The 20,312-nt window shown below is 42.3% G+C and overlaps 1 protein-coding gene across 4 annotated transcripts in view; it reads left to right on the top strand.

Moving 5' to 3' along the window:
- The window catches only part of TTLL5 (tubulin tyrosine ligase like 5), a 113,193-nt gene extending 93,298 nt beyond the window's left edge, over positions 1-19,895 (top strand). For 2 of the 4 annotated variants that reach the window (XM_079971848.1, XM_079971847.1), the window contains exons 33-36: positions 5,606-5,826; positions 14,010-14,095; positions 15,214-15,339; positions 19,304-19,895. In XM_079971848.1, coding sequence (XP_079827974.1) covers positions 5,606-5,826; positions 14,010-14,095; positions 15,214-15,338 — 432 coding nt within the window. In that variant the 3' untranslated portion in view covers position 15,339; positions 19,304-19,895. The remainder of the gene's footprint in view (positions 1-5,605; positions 5,827-14,009; positions 14,096-15,213; positions 15,340-19,303) is intronic. The other 2 variants (XM_079971849.1, XM_079971850.1) reach the window with 2 other exon arrangements.
- Positions 19,896-20,312: the final 417 nt, after the last annotated feature.

Raw genomic sequence — 20,312 nt, 5'->3', positions numbered from 1 at the left:
TTAGTAACCAGCGGGGTTTGCCATAAATCTACATGCTGACATCAGGCTGCAGCAAAAATCCACATAGCCACTGCCACCATAACCTATTAATTCGTTATATGTACCATTCAAGTTTCACAAATCATTAAGTAATAGTTTAAAACATGAATTAAAGAATATAAAAAAGGACGTTATAATACATGTGTAATAGGTTTCGATGTACAAGACCAGAATTCATTCCCTCTTTGCCCATGGCCTTGTATAGCCCTGGGTGAGTAGCTTTTTCTTTAACCTCAGTTCTTTAAATTCTAAAATTGAAAACTTAATTATTGATGTCCCAGGATGGTTGTGAGAGTAAAACACATCATTTATATAGAAATTGGCAGATAAATGCTCCGTAAGTTATTAATAATGTTCAAGTATTAATTTCCTCTCACAAAATAATAGTGTGCTTGGATTTTAGGTGGGTCACGTTTGATAAATTCATCTTTTTCTTTGTTTTTAGGCAGGTTCCCTTTCAGTTTTTTAGAGATCCCAATTATTTTCACTACTTCCTATTCCATTGTAACAATAGGGCTGCCATGTTGGCCACTGAAGTGTAGAGATTGTTCAAAGTTGCATTTCCTTGCTTTTGAATTATCTAAATCACAGATGGGGGACCTCAGGTCAGGGGATCAAATGCTTCCCTGCAGCACTCCCTGTTTGGCCCTTGGGACTCCCTCCAGAGCATATTTCCTCCCCAGTCACACCCCACTTCCCATGCTATACCGCTGGACTGGAACGTGCCCCTTTGGTTGATAAAAATTATCCATCCTTGATTTAAATTGTTCAAACTGTGAGTCCTACATAAGCTCATTTCTCAAACTGTGTTTTTGATAATGTTGTTTGTATCATGAAAGATTTTTAGGTGAAGCATCCTGCTAAAAGAAAAAGACTATGCACCAAAGCACACACTTTCCTGGCTCAGTTTCTGCTTTTGAATATAAAGCGCAACAGCCATTCAATGACTACATGGAATTCTCTCTTTATTTCCCTTCTGATCACGCTCGATGTGCTTTTTCTTACTGCTATCCTCATTCTTAACTTTCTTCTCATTCTTTAGTTTGTTCCTAGGGTGGTTTACGTTTGCCATTTTCAGGGTCCTTTAGCCTTTGGTCCACAGTGCCATAACTTATTTTGGAAATAACTTCGGTCATACACATAGAAAAATCATGCCAGGAATGTATTTAATGTATTTTTAGTGTAACAGCTGAGAAGAAGGAATGGGGGTTGGCTTTTCTGGCTCATAGCTTGGGAACTCCTGGTTCAATCCTTTCTTCAGTGTGTGTGTGTCCCTCCCTCTACTTTCCCCCTTCTTTCTTTTTTCCATTCCCTCTTTATTTCTTCTCATAAATCAGTGACCCTCAAAGAGAAGTTTTTCCCCATTTTGAGTTCTGTATAATGCCTAGGATATAAATCTCAAATGGAAGCAGTATCCATGCAATCTGACATGGAGAGTGTAAGTGAGAATTGTTGATTTGCATTCTTCAGACAGGGCTATTGGAAAACAGTGGGTTATCTGGCAGTGGGAGAGTCTGGGTTATATTGTAAAAGCTTGCTTTTGTTGCTGAGTTCTGCAAGAGCCCTTTGCAGAGGAAAGTTCCTCTGTGTTCTGCAGCCAACAGAATTGCTTCTGGTTCTTGAGCACTTAGGATATTTCTGCATCAGAATGGCTCCTGTTGCAGGGGAACAGCAGTAACTCAGTTTCAGAGCACGTGCTTTTCACTCCAAGTCAGTGTAGATGGTACTGAACTAGATGGAGCAATGTCCACCTTGAGAGACTTTTAGGAAAAATGCAATTAAGAAGTGACATGATAGAAGTTTGTAAAATTGTGCATGGCGTTGAGAAAGCAAATAGACTTTCATAATGCTAGAACTCACTGACATCCAATGAAGCTGAATGCTTGAAGATTCAGGACAGATTAAAAAAAATACTTCTTCGTGCGGCGCGTCGTTAAACGATAGAACTTGCTCCCACAGGAGGCAGTGATGGCCACCAGTCTGAATGGCTTTAGAAGAGGATTGGACAAATTCATGGAGAAGAGGGCTGTGCTCTGCCTCTGCAGTTGGAGGCAGTAATACTTCTGGACACCACAGGAGGAAAGAATGCTCTTGTGTTCAAAGCCTGCTTGTGGGTTTCCCCATAGCTGCTATTGCATCTGTGGCTGTGTTGTTTCAATCAATGCCAGAGTTCTGGTGGCATTCAGGGGAAGAGTGAGGTAGTCCTACTAAATGAAAAGAAAAGTGGAAGTACAGTGGTACCTCGGGTTACAGATGCTTCAGGTTACAGACTCCGCTAACCCAGAAATAGTACATCGGGTTAAGAACTTTGCTTCAGGATGAGAAATCGTGCGGCGGTAGCAGGAGGCCCCATTAACTAAAGTGGTGCTTCAGGTTAAGAACAGTTTCAGGTTAAGAATAGACCTCCGGAACGAATTAAGTTCTTAACCTGAGGTACCACTGTATGAGTCCTCCTACTGGACTAGGCATGCAGGGTCTTCAAGGCATTTCTCCCGCTCTCTATACTAACTGGCAGAGCAAAAGCGAATTCCTCAACCCACTCTAAAAAAACTCGATTAGATCCTTCTGAAGACACCACTCGTAAGGACAAAACTGAAGAATCGCAGGAAGAACAGCAGAATTCCACTGCAGAATTAAAGAGTACAAGAAGAGAGAAACAAGAACTCTAAACATTATGTGCAGTATGTAGGATGCTGGCAAAAGCTGTGACTAGCACACCCTAATCCAGAGAGCAGCCACACAGGAAGGAGAGGTGGGTGCAATGTGCTCCAACCCCACCTTCAAACAGAAATTCTGTTTTTTGCTGAATAGGTCTGGAGCCTATTCCTAAGGCAGATAGAAGAGACCAGTACCCCCTGAGCCAAGCAGGCTTCCTCTATATGGTCCTCCTATGGCAAAACCCTCTTGGAGGACTTTCCTGTCAAATGTTGCATCAACTGAGAAAATTTGTCTCTATTTTCTAGTGTTTTACAAAAGTGTGCAGTGAAGCCCAAGTAGTCACCTTGCAGATATACAAAACAGGGGAACTCCTCTTGCAGGCAGTCAGAGTGGCGGCCCTCAACAAATAATGCACAGTTGTTTCCCAGGAGTGCGGTGGAGCAGGGGGCTTACCCAAAGCAACATGCAAGGGAACAGGAAGCCATGAGCTCAGATGGAGCACTGGCCAGGGCAAATAGTACCCCGTTGAGATTCCAAGTGGGGAATCTATGAATGACCTTGGGAGATGAGCCAGCCACAGTTCTATTGGTTCACCTTCATGTGGCAGTGGGGCTGCAGAGGAGGTGGTAGATCCAGACTCTGAGGAGCGTGCAGCAGCTGCTGCTGGCACTGTGGTGGTGGTGGAGGTGGGCAGTGCTTTCCTCGGAGGCTGGATCTGCTGCCCCTGTAGATTCTGCCACCCAAGGTAGTTGCCTCATGTCACCTCATGGGTGGGCTCACAATTCAAAAGTAAACTTGTAGATCTATTACATTTTTATCTCACCCTTCCCCCAAAGTGTTCAGGGTAGCAAATGTGGTCCACATCCTCCTTCTTAGAAGAGAGAATAGGAAAAACAGTCTAAAGTAAACTTAGAGCAGCCCAGTATGGTTGGGGCAACCCAGTCTGATGAGCAGGGTACAAAAGAATATTATCATCATCATTACCACCATCATTTCCAAAGAATGGTACTTAGACAACCAGTGGTCTGTGACATTCATTTAGCGCAGGATATTACAATCGCTAAACAACAGACAGAAAAATCATTAAGACCTGCAGCAATTTTCAATTGGTCCAAGGCCATGTGTGTGGAGTTTGTGGACAGCTGGCTTGGATTTTTTATTCTTTTCTAGAATTCTCAAGAAATATGGACTCAGCAGTTATAATGACTAATGCAAAAGGATTACAGATTTGACTGATTTCTGTCGGAAGCACTGGGAAAACAGAAGGGTTGGGATAAGGGCAAAGATTCAAAAGAGAGGACAGTGAAAGGCAGGTTACATTAAGATTTGATAGTGGTAGAAAGAATTTTTAACTCCACTCCATTGGTTGGAAGCAGGGAAGATTAATTCAAACGGCAGTATTTTCTATAGCCTGATGTACATAGAACTTACCACTCCAAGCTCAGATATGGTAATTTATAAACAATTGGCATTTACAAATTAATTCTTGGGAAGATTCCATTTGGCTGTCAGTTTCTATAGTCTCTGCCCATTATGTGTGTGTGGGTAGTTAGGCCTAGAATATTTTCCAATATATTTCACATGAGAAATAACATAAATCAAAACAATACCAGTCCAACCCTATAACAACTTAATGCTTGTTGGAAAAGTTCATATTAAATGTGATACAATCCATGCTGCAGAATATCTGGCTCCCTCTGGATTGTTTTATTCAACAGCTAGTTGATTGTTTTCTTCAATTAATTTTCTGGGCTGGCAAACTACTGTTTGCTGACCACGAAATACTAATTGTGTTAGCAGAAAATCTGGTGTGTCCCTCCCCCCTCCAATGAGATTGTTCAAGAGGAGCAGTAAGCAAACTAAATGCATCACTTTAGCCTTAGAGCAGGACTCTGATTTGTCAGTTTAAAAAATGGTTGTGTTTGTACTGCATTTGGCACTCCTTAGAAGCTACAGATCTCTGACATATTAAATATTGCTTGGGACAACTAATAGAATAATAGAATTTGTAGAGCTGGAAGGCGCCATGAGGATCAAGTAGCCCAGCACTCTGCAATTCAGGGATCTTTTGCCCAATGTGGGGCTTCAACCCATGACCCTGAGATTAAGAGTTTCGTGCTCTACTGTCTCGGCTATCCCAGGCCCTGTTGATGGAGAAACATGGGCAGCAAACTAATAGTTCTGTACGTATCTGACTGTTTTTATGCCTGAATTGCTCTTGCGTCCTTCCCTCATTGCACCTGATCCATGGCAGATGAAAGCTTCTTTCTCATTTTTCTTCCCCATTTATCTGCGTCAAGATTTTCCCAGCTCTGGCTTCTTTTGCTGTGTGGTCAAACCTCTGACTTCACTTGCTGCTGTCTTGTTTGTAGAGTAGCTTCCCCTGGCTTCCTAACATACACTAAGGGGGCTCACAGTGGGATAGCTTTCTTTGAAGCTGAATCCAGAAGCTCAGGTCATTCTGTATGCTGGCTAGAGTGTAGAACAGCCAGGATTACAGCACACCAGAGAAACAAAAGCCTTTTGGATGTCTGCTGCCCCCAAGGAAAACAGTCCTGACCTTTCTTCAGCCTCTGACAGTCATGCTGTTAGAAGCTGCTTTGTTGACTCTTCCCACTGGGTGATAGAACTCCTCGTCCGCATGCAATTAGAGAAGATGCAAAGGCAGCACTGAGCAATAATCTGGCAAACATCAGGAATCTTAAGGCTCTAAATATTGGAGAAGAGCATAAATTCAATTACTTTTTCATTGCACGGTGAACTATAGAACAAGGTGTTTGTAAAGTTAGTATTGCATTGTAAATTTCAAGTAGAAACGGTCTGGCGGGACACATAACATCTGCTTCCTTACCTAGTCATAGAAGGCAGATTAAATCTACGTTTCTTTCTTTCTTTCTTTTTTTGCTAGGCTCTGTTTGCTAACTTCCCAACATCCACCATCAGCTCTATGACCCTATCAACTAATTCTGGTGCCCACAGGACATCAAGTGCCATTTCTAGCAGCCAGAAGGTACCGAACCTGAACAAGGTGATGCCATCCCAGAGTGCATCTTCAAACTTGATCCCTAAGCCCCCAGCCAACCATAGACAAGCAGTTATTAGGAAGGTGGCATCTCAGAGGATTTCCAAGTAAGTTTGTGTTCCTGAAACAGAACTCGCTATTGAAAGATGGTGATGGAGAAACATTGGCAGTAAATGACTAACTTTTCCTTGGTGGGGGGGCGGTGTCCTGATTGTTTGATGTAACCGTATTAGATAAATTTTAAGAACTGTTTTTTTTTCTTTTTCGTTTGAGGAAGGTGGGGGAAAGAGTAACCTAAATAAGATGAATTGCTGTACACCAGTGATGGCCAAACTTGGCCCTCCAGCTGTTTTTGGACTACAGTTCCTATCATCCCTGACCACTTGTCCTGTTAACTAGGGATGATGGGAGTTGTTGTCCCAAAACAGCTGGAAGGCCAAGTTTCGCCATCACTGCTATACACTACGGCAGCCTTTTTCAACCTTGGGTCCCCAGGTTGTTGGCCTACAACTCCCATCATCCCTGACCCACTGGTCCTACTAGCTAGGGATGATGGGAGTTGTAGTCCAACAACATCTGGGCACCTAAAGTTGAGAAAGGATTTGCTATGGCATACAGCCAGGGTGGGGAATCTATTTCATCCCCAGGGCTTGATTCACACTTGACCAAGCTTTTGGGAATCACAACATCACAGAACAAACATGCACAAAATAAATTTGCATGCACCAAAAATGCAGAGAGACAGTGCACACACAGAGCAGGCATGCAGGGCACCATTTCCAGCCCTCCTCTCCAGGGGTGGAGGTGGCTAGCAAGATCCCTCTGCCTGCTCTTTAGACCAGGGGTCAGCAAACCTTTTTAGGAGGGGGCTGGTTCACCACCTCTCAGACCTTGTGGCGGGCCGAACTGCGCACACGCACACACATGTGCACATATGCATGCTGTGGAGGGGGGCTTCTCCCCCCCCCCCCGCTTTCCCACCTTCTCTGCTGCTCTGCCTGCATTTGGGAGTCGGCGTTGGTGGTGGCGCCTCTCCTTTCTGGGCCAGCTTTCCCAGGTGCCAGGCACTGGGCCAGCAGGCTCACCAAGCTCCAGCCGAAGCCCCGCGATGTGCCCGTCAAGATGCCCACAGCGCAGCCATGGATGGAGAGGTCGGCGGGATGGTGGCGAGTCTGGGCTGCGCCTCAGGGCGCGGGCAGCGAGGCTGTGAATTGGCTGGCACCTATTAAAGCAAGCTCCCTTTCTCCGCAGGGCGGGAAGAAGCCAGGAGGAGGAGGGAGGAGGCGCCACCATGGTGTGTGTGGGGAGGTGCCCCCCCAAAATTGCAAAAAAAAAGGTGCAGCCTGAACGATCACGCCGATCCAAGCGGCGATTCTAGGACCGTCCATGGGCTGGGTCCAGAGGGCAATTGGGCCTGATCCGGCCCACAGGCCTTAGTTTGCCGACCCCTGCTATAGACAGTATCACTAAAGAGCAGACAGGGATTCCCCCCCCCCTCCAGCATTACCACTATGTACCACAGTACTAAGTCTGGAGGTAGAGTAAAACTCAGCCTTGCTTCCTAGCCCCACTCCAACATTGGAGTGGGAATAGGCAGAAATTCTGTTTTTTTAATATTAAAGAGCAGTCAAACCACTTATCTGCAATTTTAGCTCTATGGTGCTTAGTGCTAAAATCGGAAATAAGAAATCTGCCTGCCTGCTCTTTATTTCCAATCTCCATATGATTAGTAGGTGTGCAGGACACAGTGGGACAGACATGGCAGGCCGTCAAAAGTTCCTCACTTCTAGCATTCATCCTGCTAGGACCTCATTGCACACTTCACTTTCTGTACATTTTCTTTGTCATGGATTTCTAATACATTAATTTTGAGCCAACAAAACTTTGCATTTCTGTATTGTGATGTATGCTTGTTCTGATCTTTATCTGTGTTTGAAAAAATAATGTGTAATTTAGCTATTATCCTGTATCACTCTTACTTGTATTTAATGCTACAAAGAAAGCTTTAAAAACAAATGATCTTAAATACATATAGAAGTGTATTCTTATCTCCCTGTACTGGTGATATGTTTTATTTCCTGCAGTGTGATAGACTGCTTTTGTAACTTCTGTAGACTCCTAACAAAAACCTTAACTGTTGATGTTTTAAATGTGAGAACAATTTCATATTGTATTGTCCTCAGTTTTTAGTTTCAGTATAGTTTCTGGAGAGGTATTGAAATCATTGTTGCTTGTAAACTTGTCATCTTTCTATTTTTATGGAGGTCATTAAGTTGGAGTCTGACTTATCTTTCCTTGACCATTTTGTTATTTTGTGCTCCATCATGCTGCTTCTTGCTTGTCTCTTTCCTAGACTAAACAATCTCATTAATTCATTATTCTCAGTCTCTCATTATACAGAAGCCTCTCCAAGCTCCTCGTAAATTATATTATCTATCTTTGGAGATATTGAGTTGCATTATAAATCTTTATTGTTGTAAATTGTGATGTTTGCTTCGCTTCCCCCAGTCTATAGGACTAGGCAGACTTCACATCAGGTGAAATATGCGTAGCTGCAGTGATGGATGCATCAGTGTGCAGCATCCTATGAAGTAATAATGACCCATAGGGATGGAAGGACCATCCTGTTAAAGGGCTTCTTTAATCCTTAGGATGGTGCCTCCTCTGGAGCACATAAACACAGCCAGAAGGAGGAGCCACCAACATTTCCTGACCAGCAGTGTCTCACATGTCTATCAGCCAGGCCAAAATCTGTATTAAGAGCCCAACTCCTTAGTATAACCATTCTCCAGTGGTTTTTAAATTGTATGAATTTCCCTAAAATGCACAGTTGTATATACTTTGTATATCAGCATTTTTTGAACTTAAACTGCATTGCAGAAAGTGGCACAACACACCATCTGCTTAATAACTACATTCTGGTCTTCTTAAAGACAGAGTTTTGAATTTGTTTGATCTGATGGTGGACCAAAGAAAATCCTTCTCCATCCCTGCTGCCTGTTATGGTTGTTTGGAAACTTCTAGCACTTAAACATACCAATATTTGGTAGCCTGGTGTATCTAAGCCTCCACCCCAACCACACACAATGTAAGTGTGTGTCTGCATGGCTTCTCTTGTAACAAGGTGTCTATGTAGCACAGGTGTTGTTTGAAAAATACAAGAGAATAGGGGGGAATTCCCAACAATGAACAGGTATGGCCACTGCCTCTTCTGTTTCATAGAAGAGTGTAAGATGGAGAACTGTGTTCACTGCCAAACACTGCAAATGATTCCTACGTGCGAACGTACTGTGAGTACAAACAAAAGCCCAAAATTCCTTCCCTGACCATCCAACTCTGAGATTAGTGCACTGCACAGACCAGTGTCATTGTTCCTTTCTTTCTGGTTACAGGTTTTTAGACTATTGTTCCATTAGAAGGATTGCCCCTTCAATTTTTATACATTAACTTTCTTTTCACCTACCATGAGCCTCTGAGTTAAGATGGACTACTAATTGAAATATTTTTGAGACTTATCCTCCAGACACGTTTTAAAATGGGATCCAGGTCCTAAGTAAATTGGTCAGTTCAACTAGTACAGATAGCCATACCTGTTTCGATAGTCCTGTGCTGATAATAGCTTTTGTTTGACTCTCCCCGTCCCGGGGGTGATGCATGTTAGTTCAGGTGACAAGCCTTTTCAGTGAGTTTGTCTGCCAAGCAGCAAGATGTGTATTTGAAGATGCCGGTGTGCTGTACTCACATATTGGCAGGGAGAATGTTTATCCTTGTGAGATGGAATTGCAGCTCCTTGGACAGACTTGACTTTACTGCGTTCTTGTGGTTTCTGCTCTGTGACAGGCATAAGTGTGGGAAAACCGGAAAAAGCTCAGCATCGAAAATGCATAGAAGGGTGAAAAAAGTAAAAGATTCCTTCACAATTTCAGAGTGTAGTCCAATTACTGATGGCTGCAAGGAGCCATTCCGGAAATACTTTCTGAGTTGCTGTTCAGACTCTAGCATAAGTCTCCAAGTCTATTCTTGCAATTTGTGGAATCACATTCTGACTTTTCTCAGTTACACGGAAATGAGAGCCCCCAATATATTCCAGAACAACTGGGGGATTGACCACATCCAAACCTCTTTCACTGATCTATGTGTCCTTTTTTATTGTCCAGTTTGTCTTTCTTACAGAATCAAGAGGGGGGGGGGGGAACACAGCCCATGTTCTATATGCAAGAGAGATTCCCTTTTACTAAAAAACAATTCAAATGAAAACTACTTCTTAGGTGCTTCAAGTCTTATGCTTTCCATTGTTCTTCAGCCGTTTAATACAGACCATTTGTTCTTTGTTGGTATTTCCAGCCTTTTGAACTCCACTGTCAAGAATTCCATTACATCTCATGCGAGAAAATGCTAAGAGATTTTATGTTTGGTCAAACCCCACCCCCCAAAAACTCCCATCCTTAACAGGAAGGGATTAAGTTCTAAACAAACTCATACTTCAAGCTTTTAATCTACGTTAGTAGTATTTTTCCTCTGGTGTGGGGGAAGAATCTGCTAAACTTCTGTGCAAGTTCCAGTGCTAGGTATTGAGATAAGCAAGAGAACATGCAGTTCAGAACAAGCTGTCTCAGGAGGTTGTGGAGCATGTGTCTCCATGAAGCTTCTCAAGGAAAGGTTGAACCAAGATATTGGCCTACATGACTCCTTTGATCTGTTCATGTTATACCATTCTGTATTCTGGAGGACAAACTTACCTTTGTTGTGTTCTAGTCTTGGTAATTGCAATGCCCCTCTAGGCACATTTACTTGCAAATAATTCTTTGTGTTTAATGAAGGCCTATTCCCATGTAAAGGGACCCAGGTGGCGCTGTGGGTTAAACCACAGAGCCTAGAACTTGCCGCTCAGAAGGTTGGCGGTTCGAATCCCCGCGACGGGGTGAGCTCCCGTTGTTTGGTCCCTGCTCTTGCCAACCTAGCAGTTCGAAAGCACGAAGTGCAAATAGATAAATAGGTACTGCTCCGGTGGGAAGGTAAACAGCATTTCCATGCGCTGCTCTGGTTCACCAGAAGCAGCTTAGTCATGCTGGCCACATGACTGTACGCTGGCTCCCTCGGCCAATAAAGTGAGATGAGCGCTGCAACCCCAGAGTTGGCCACAACTGGACCTAATGGTCAGGGGTCCCTTTACCTTTACCTCTATTCCCATGTAAATATGTGCAATGTTGGATATATATTTTTCTTTATCTCAAATCTGCTGCCTATTGCCTTGTCTTTTTGCCATTTCATCATAGATATAATATGATACAACCATTAAATCTCTTTTCAAAGGTTTCTGGAGAAACTGTCTTTGAGCAATAAAGAAAACCTAAAATCTGTATTACATCTCTGAACCATCTCATTATTCCAGTCTCAGTTGGACCACATATGATCTTTAGAAGAAAAGAGAATTTTTTTTAAATTGCTGAATATGTGATGGATATCCTAAAGATGAATATTTCTAATTCAACAATATTTGAATAGCTTGAGAACCTCCTAGTTAGGACTCTTCCCCATTCCATCAACCACATGCATATTTTTCCCACTGAGGAAGGTAATAAGAACTAGACAAAGAAGGCTCATCTCTTGCTATATATATCACCTCCTAATTTGTAAGAGTAAATTGCCTTTTTTAAAAAATAGGAAACTCCCAAACATTATAAAGACATGCAACTTATGAATTAAAAGTTTGGGGACTTTGGTGGATTGTTATAAATGTTTATTTATTGAAATACAACTCTATCATTAGGTTGAGAAAAATGCAAATTTACAGATAGTCCTGTGACACTAATATTCAAACTCACTGGATTTGTATTCATCTTCAGGCTTCTAGGGAAAGGAGTTGATGCAACTCAGAGCTCGTTCCTTGTCAGGATGGTGCCTCTAGATCAGTAGGCAGGCTCAATGTATGAGCAACCATCTCACCAAGAGAGAGGCTCTATCATCCTGATGTGCCCCAGGTGCTGAACAGCTGTTAGAAACCATGGGTGCTTTTTTGGACCTCTGGTATTTGATAAACATCTGTCTAGGCTCCTTGATGAACTTGAGGGCAAATCTCTAGGAAACAGTTGCTGGAATCCAGACATCAATTCTTGATGAGATCCAGGTGCTTGCAAATTACTGAAGTGCCAAGTCTGTCATGGAATTTAGGGTGAAACTGGTGTCATTAAACAATTTGGGAGCTGTTTAGCTAAGGGGTTGCCCGGTAAGTGTGCTTCTCAGATTGGTTACTGCTGAGAGTTCTGCATGCCCTAGAGGTGCACTTCATTTTTACTAGAAACCAAGCTTTTAGTGTTGCTTCTCCAACCCCCTGGAATCAGCTGCCATTGGAATAGGACTTGGACAGGAACTTTGATTTAGACAAATGAGAAAGTGAGCGACGTGTGGAAGGAGATAAAGAAAAGTGAAACAGCAAAAGGCTAACCATGGGTAGGAAGAGGAGTACTAAAGAGAGAGAGAGAGAAAAATCTGGAAATTAGGGGAAATGCAGCTGTCAGGAAACAAAGGAGGAGGCAGTGACCTGTGATCAAGTGGAAGATCAGCAACTCCATTGGAAAGTATATGTTTATCTGCCAGCAGAACATCTAAAAGCATGTGGAATTTGGGGATATTAAATTAGTCCAAGCTTAGAGGTCAGAAATAGAGAAATACTTCTGAGTCATCTGTGCAAAGATTGTAATTTTAAATATAGCAACTTATTAGGCTGAAAAAGAGGTAGAGGGTAGGGCTCAGAGATGGGAGAAGAAGGCAGTTCTTAATGCAGCAGTGTTAATTCAAAATGCTGCAGTGAGAAAAAATGCAATGCTTTTCACCTGACAAAATGCCTTGGGGTTGCTTCAGATTTTAATTTTCGGATGGAAAATGACCCAGTTTATGTCTACGTTATGTCTGAATATGAATTCGATAATGGAACTTGTAGATCTTTTGAGCTGGGTCTGTAACTTCTTGTAGGGCCGTTTTTTAAAAAAAAGTAAAATACATAATCTAGTACATTACATATGCATATATCAAGTTCTCATTACATCTGCAAAATAGCAAAGATACAGTCCAGTATCTTACAGTTTTCATACATTGAAAGTAATTTGACCCATCCATTCTGTCCCTACGCTGAATCTGTTTTATAACTGTATATATATTTTCATTTCTGCCACTTGTCAGACTGAAAGTTTTCTTTTTTTTAGGCTGGAATATTTTATTCTCTGTGTCTACTGCATGCAGGTTTTTTGGTTTTTGTTTGCTTCCATGAATTAATTAATAAGGAAGAAAAGCACTGTGCAACCCACCAAAATGGAAGCTGCTTGCTTCACTTACTCTGTCTCTGTGTACTTCTATCTCTGCACCATTGTGTGTTAAGTTTATTGATGTATCGTCAGGCAAATGATGGGTGCTGCTTGAGCAGGGAACGGTCTTCAAGTTCTGAGGAAGACCCATATTTTCAGCTTCTAGCTAGCAAAATGGAGAAATCCTGACAGAGGCATTGCATGTGGCACCTTGCTGTCAGTTTTCTTGAGATGTACTTGAGCTGTAATGAAAATGTGCTCCTTTCTGAATTCAATAACTGAATTGGTACATACAGCATTAATTGAAAATCTTTAAGTAGCCGGGTTACCCTTCACATTGCCTCATTTTTTTAATGATTTGTTTGTTTTGATATTCACTGAACACAAGTCCTGCCTAAATGAAACATTCCTGGAACTGAAGCACTACTTCATGGAAGAACATCTGAATTGTTCATAGGAAATTGATTATGGATTCTGCATGAATTATTTGAGAACTGAATCCATTTTGAGTAGCCCAACCATCTCTGAATCTAGACTCCTCCAGATGTTTTGGACATCAGCTCCCATCGTCTCTGACCATGGATCATGGTCACTGGCGCTGGAAGTTGGGGGGCCCATTTATATGAACAGCAGCAGGTTGGGGAAGGCTGGGGCTGCTCTTCTTTTTATCTGCTTCTATAACCGTGTTTTACTATGTTTTTGTCATTTTAGTATACCAATTTTAAAAGATTTAAGTAGCTTAGAAATGCTTTTTTTAGGGACTTAATTTAAAATAAAATAGACTGCATAGGTCTAGATGGGACAAAATAGTCTGATGTGGCATGAGGTTGATTTGTATGTTCCTGACAACTACACATTGATTATGCGAAGAAATAAACCATTTGGTTCATCTGTTAATGAATACTAGAATGGCTTTACCCTTTAGAGATGTATTTTCCCTCTCATACATGGGTTTGTGCTATCCTCTAATTCAGTGTTTTGTCTAGCAGGGCAACCTCCACAGAAGGGCATCTGAATGGATTCCAGAATAGCCTTAACAGTGCTAAATCCTGTGAGCCACTCACAAACTCCAAAGGTGAGAGAAGCAAGGCATTGCAGCCAACCTTTTTTTGGTTTTCCTTTTGCATTGTAACTTGTCTGCCCTGACAAGAATCATGGAATTGTAGAGTTGGAAGGGACCCAAAGGGTCATCTTGTCGACCCCCTGCAATACAGGAATCAGTTTTCAGCCATGACCTCAGTTAACTTGAAATGTCATAAAATAGGGTTGCCATATTTCAAACAGTGAAAATCCGGACAGTTGTTGAGCTTTTTAGGCCAAAAAATATATGCAATTTTTTAGCTACTTTTTATGGCAGTCTTTAAGAAAATAGGGCCTATCCACTCCATGCTGCAGAAAAGGAGCGGTCCTTGCTTGTGCCAGGCATACGTCATGTTGGGCGGAACTTTTTCTGAATTTTTAACTGAGGAAAGAAGAAAGCACTCAATAACATTTCCACTTTTAACTAAAGTGGGGGGAGTGTTTTCTTGTCCTGAATCCATATTAGTGCTAGAGCTACGTTTCCCACCCCTGAAAAGCTCAAATACCAAAATGGAACATCTCCAAGCCAACTTACTTTTTTCTGTCATGCTGGTGAGTACGTTGAAATCCCCTTCACTATATGGAGTACACACTCAGCTTCTCATGGTGTTGCAGTTTGATTTCACACGAGGTCATTGTCGTCCTTTCTGGAATTGGTGGGCGATAAGCCAAGTGGAGGGACGCGGGTGGCACTGTGGGTTACACCACTGAGCCTAGGGCTTGCTGATCAGAAGGTCAGCGGTTCTAATCCCCGCAACGGGGTGAGCTCCCGTTGTTCAGTCCCTGCTCCTGCCAACCTAGCAGTTCGAAAGCACGTCAGAGTACAAGTAGATAAATAGGTACCGCTCCAGCGGGAAGGTAAACGGCGTTTCCGTGCGCTGCTCTGGTTCGCCAGAAGCGGCATAGTCATGCTGGCTACATGACCCGGAAGCTGTACGCTGGCTCCGTCGGCCAATAAAGCGAGATGAGCGCCACAACCCCAGAGTCGGTCACGACTGGACCTAATCAGGGGTTCCTTTACCTTTACCTTTTAAGCCAAGTGGAAAAGAGGTTTTAGTACAAAGAAGCAGAGGAACCTGCTCCACGCTAAGCCATTTTCCCCCCATTTTCCAGGTCTTTTGGAAGCTTCCCCCCACATTATTTTCGCCAGAACTAGACCTTTGTCCAGCCGATCCAGAGCCACTGATTCACTTGTAGGGCAGAGAAAGAAAAGGCCAGTGGAGGGAGGGCCAGCTTAAGGTAACAGAAGATTCATCTGCGCCTCCTTTCCTTCCATAATTGAGTAGAGTAAAAGGGGCATATCCCCCCGAGAACATGTGAGGGTGGGACTTTTTGTGAAAGGGAAAAGACTAGACACAATAAAGACCTGTAGCAAGTCTGTTCATAGTAATATGTCACTTGCCAGCATATTCTAAGAAATAAATAATGGATTCTATATGCTCTCACTGTTTGAGCTAAGCAGCTGGACCCTCATATTTTTGCCGCTTACGTACATGAATGCTTATTATTTTTTCAAGTTTTTGCCCTTGTGTTACAGTCACATTTTCAACCATAACTCAGAATTTGCCAATACCTTGAATTCTACAATTGTGCCTATTATATCTTTATTGATTAAGGCAGGGCTTTCAGCAATGTTCAGTTACCTTCACTAGTTTCTTCTCTGCTTTGCTTTCTTTTAAATCCATTTTCTGCGCACGTGCTACTCTGTAGAATGCAGCCCCCTTCAAATGAATGGAAATTTTAATTGTAGCACTTGTTTTGCCTTCCAAGTCTGTCCCCAAAGTACTATTGGGAGGCAAAAACTCATCTCCCTGGGAGGCACTTGGGACAGTAAGATCCCCTATGCAGGGTGGGCAGCCTCATAAAGAAGTTTCCTAGAAGGCAATGGAGAGAATCTTCTCTATGTGAGCAGGGACTGCTTTCCAAGGCATCACCTGAGAAGTCTTCTCCCAATCGGATTTTAATCTGAGTTTGAGAAAAATATGGAGTGCTTTTGATTCTTTTTAGGCAAATGTTACTGAGCCCCTGAAGTTCATTTTCAGGGTGGAGCCTAGTGAATTTTGGCAGCATCTATAATCCTGACTATATCCAGGTTTTCCATCATCTATATTGTAGGTTTAGGCTCCCAGGGCTTCTATAAAGTCAGAAGAGTTCTGTACATCGCCACTCTTAAGTATGCATTTTTTGTGTTGAAAACTCTCGCCTCTGAGAGACTTGGCTCTTAGTTTCAGAAAGCTCCTCATTGTCAGCTATATCTTTAAATCCTTCAGCAGGAGCAGCTGGAAACAGGAATCCCTCCAATTTCTGTGCAGTGATGCATTCCTTCCTGCACAATAGTAATCCCTTTTAATTCCATTCCTCATTTTCACCTTCCTGCCTCTCTTGCTTACGATAACTGACAGCATAAGTTGTCTTGAGTTTGAAACCTCCCTTCCAATGACATTTCAGGTGGGAGGCTGCAGAACTGGCTCTGTAACAAGTTTTTGTGCATCAACTTTTCTTTCCAATTGTGGGGAAAATAACTGGAGGATGAGTTTCAGTGGAATAATAGCATGAAGGTGAAAAGGTTAAGAAGCCCCTCTGCCCTTTGCCAGTTTTCCACTTCAGATTGCAGCCTCAGCAACTTCATAATGCAGAGAGAGAGAGAGAGAGAGAGAGAGAGAGAGAGAGAGAGAGCGCACAAATACCCCAGTGAAAAATGAACTGTGGAACTGTATGTAACGTGTAATTCCATCAGGTTTCCTTAGTAAGCAGTTACAGTTCTAAAACCAACTGTCATTCGCAATTGCAACTGTTTATTCAATGATCATATTTTCAGTTGAAGTTGATTGAATCCCGGCAAAGTTGAAAGCTGCTTTCTCAAGAGAGCATCTGGTGAATAATGTCAAACACTGTAGCCACCTTCCCCACTAAATCTGAGGGTTGGTGCTTGCTTCTAATGAGTAACGAATAGATACTTTTAATCCTCAGCTGATGAGAATGACCTGTCCCTCGTACTTTGGGTCAGCCACTTTGTCTTTGTTTCACAAGAGGAAGAAGATGTTTCCTGTTATCTGCTGGTTTTATGCTACAAAGAGTCCAAATAATCCAAGTCTACAGAGTATTTCTCTGCTGTAGAAAACACTTTTGGAACTCTGGAATGAGAGAAAAAGTAGTGTGTCAAACCAGCTCCCTGAGTAGAGAGCAGAGTAGGATGAGTGATTTGAGATGGAATAATCTTGGACTATACCATTTCAGCCTGCAGATAAGGTTCTTTGTTTTTAATGATTCACTCCATTTTTTCAACAAAACATATCCCATGATAAGCTGGCACATTTGAGAGAGAAGATTTGCATATCTCTCTTGATGATGTGTTTGTTTATTGCATGGGTGACAATTCATCTTGATCTTATATATGTGATACTGAGCAAGGGAATTCTAGACCCACTCCTTCCTTGTACATTCCCCTGAACCTTCTGAAAAGCTTTTGCTCTTAAAAATTACTTACTATTTGATTGGGGCTATTTGCCTCTCCTCCAACAACCTCCAAGCCTTCACAGAGGGTTCCCTGACCCTCAGAGGAGACCCTTGAAAGGGGTGCAAGAGACGATAACATGGCGAAGAGGGCCAAGAATCCCCTTGCCCAAGAATCCCCTAGCATTGGATAGAAATCATTGCCATTTATGTTTAATAAATTGTATGATTTCCCCTTTCTTCAATTTTTTTAAATACATGCCCTTCTTAAACCTTAGCTCATCTGTAACCTCCTTAAGCAGCCACAGCGGTTTCTTTAGAGGCCTCCCACTTTTCTTTCTTGTTAGAATTGTCTGCATTTGGGCCTTCAATATTTCACATTTAAGAAATTCCCATCCATCTTGGACTCCCTTCTCTTTGAGTATTTCTGACCTTAGGATCACATCCAGTGGTTTCTTAAGCTGTTTGAAATCAGCCTTCTTAATCAAGCTCAGATAGTGGTTCTGTTATGCACAAAACATTTTTCATGCATGGCAATATTCCCAAAAGGTCACTCCTGTGATCAAAATATCAATGTAGGGCAAACCAACAAAAAGTTACATCTTTGGCTACTCATGAATCAGGCATAGAGCATCTGGAAATGATTAAGTATCTGTGTGTATTAAGATGCATTTTAATGTGTGTGGGTATGGGTGTGTGTGTGCTGGGAGCTTGCAAACTAAACTTGTAATGTGTGAAGTGGCCTTGGGATGTCCAGAATCCTCAAAGCCTATGAACTGAGTAGGACGGGGGAAAGGCAAAGACTCATTCATTAGCTCAAACAGTTATTACAATATAGCAGGGTTTAACTCAAGCAAAAAAAGAAAGTGAAAAAAATATGGTCACAAAATAATTATTTCCATAGCAGACTTTAGTCACAGATATACATGTTTTTGCATACTAGTATTAAAGCAATGTGGGGTTGAAATAGAAGCTTTATCCTAACTCTAATGCTACTGTTACAAGGCCAATAATTTTTCTGTGAGTGCTGGCATTTGCAGTATTCCTTAAGTTAAAGTATAAATGCTTGCCATACACAGAGGTGGAGTTGATAGCATGGGAATTCACTTAACTTGGTACTGTACCAAAAGTTTCTGTTCAGTGACCCAGCTTTTAATATTTAATAGCTAATATGTTTGTTCTGTTGGATCAGGCATTGCTCACAAAGACTTCAATTCTGGCCCAGATATCATTCCAAATTCCATGGGTTTGTGTGATGCTTGACACTTAAGGAGACAGATTCGTCTTTGTAAAATGCTGCTAATATTCTTAGTGCTACTCAAGGTAGATTACACAGAGCAATCAAGTGATTTTAGTAATACTTGCTACATGTGTAGCGCAAGTTATGAGAGGCCATAGCTCAGTGGCATAGAGCATCTCCTTTGCATGCAGAAGGTGGCAGCTTCAGTCTCCCAGGAAATAGCAGGTACCTGTTTCCCTAGAGCAATCTTGCACTTACTGTGAGAAGGCAGTCATGTGATTGCTCATCCCTGCCAATCATATAGACTCTTCTAGAATAGCGGAGTCTATTCTTCATTCTGCACAGCAGGGATCAGAACCACCACAGCAGCATTTCCTCTGCCTGCAGCTAACACTATCTGGAATTATCCTGTCTGGTTTCGTAACTTGTGTCAAGGAAGACTCCTGTATCCTGTGGCTCATGCACATATCTCTGGAACCATTAACGAGCTTTCCTTTGTCTCCCTTTCAGCTCCCGGTTGCACTTACTTTCTGAAGTGAAGGATTAATCCTCAATAACGGGCGGACAAACAATCCAGTGCGTCAGCATGCAAGGAAGAGATGAAGCAGGGATGAGTGCTCATCATTCCACACTCCTGGCAACACCCAGATTGACAGCAAGACCTGGTCGCACACTCCAGAATTTTCCCCACTGAAAGGAGAGCAGAGCAGCAGAGTGTTTCTGGAAGAGCTGTTGGAGCCCTGACTTGAGGCTTTCTAGTTCCGCTGAGCTTCTGCTGCTTAAGCCTCAGGCCTTCCTTTGCATTCTATATCACATCTTCCATCAACTAGTCAAGCTTATGACTCACATAGGACAGGAGCTCTTAATGGTGTCTGTATTATGTATCCTGAGGCCCAGGTTTCTCCATCCACTCAGTCATTTTGACTCACTTTGAGAACAATCAAGGTTCTCTATCAGGTACTGGGCAGCTTTCACCACCAGTGGCACGACAAGCTGAAATGCTGACTTGACTATGGACACTTCTGCTGGCTGCTATCTTGAATTTTGACAGAAAGCCATAGAAATGCTCAGTATGAATAAAGTCATTCATTTTGTTTGTTTAGCTTAAAATTTACATTTATTATGCTGGGTAAAAGTCCTTCCAATTAGTTGACATTTAATTTTACTCCAGTGGGAGGCTTTATTATTATTCATGCATTACGTTGATTTTCCCTTGCATTTCTTTACATTTCTTATGTTTCCGTGCTGAAGTTGTGTTTCCAGAACCCAGACTGATCCCACTAATAGGGTTCTGTCACTTCAGATCAGCTGCGTGAGCATGGAAACAGTACATTATTTATCATTTCCACACCATTCAGCATTCTAAGTGTTTTACATTTGTCCTGTGAGGTAAGCTGGACTTGGAGAGAGTCTTGTAAACCAAACAAACATCTTACTCAGTCACAGAACAGGAGTTTGTCCCTGTTCATTTCTGCCCAAACTGGCCCTTCTGTTCATTACACTGCCCTTACTACCTGCA

The sequence above is a fragment of the Podarcis cretensis genome (assembly GCF_951804945.1).
Source record: "Podarcis cretensis genome assembly, chromosome: 1".
In the NCBI taxonomy this organism is placed as follows: Eukaryota; Metazoa; Chordata; class Lepidosauria; order Squamata; family Lacertidae; genus Podarcis; species Podarcis cretensis.
The sequence above is the reverse complement of the archived record's forward strand: the minus strand, read 5'-3'. Positions and strand labels throughout refer to the sequence as shown.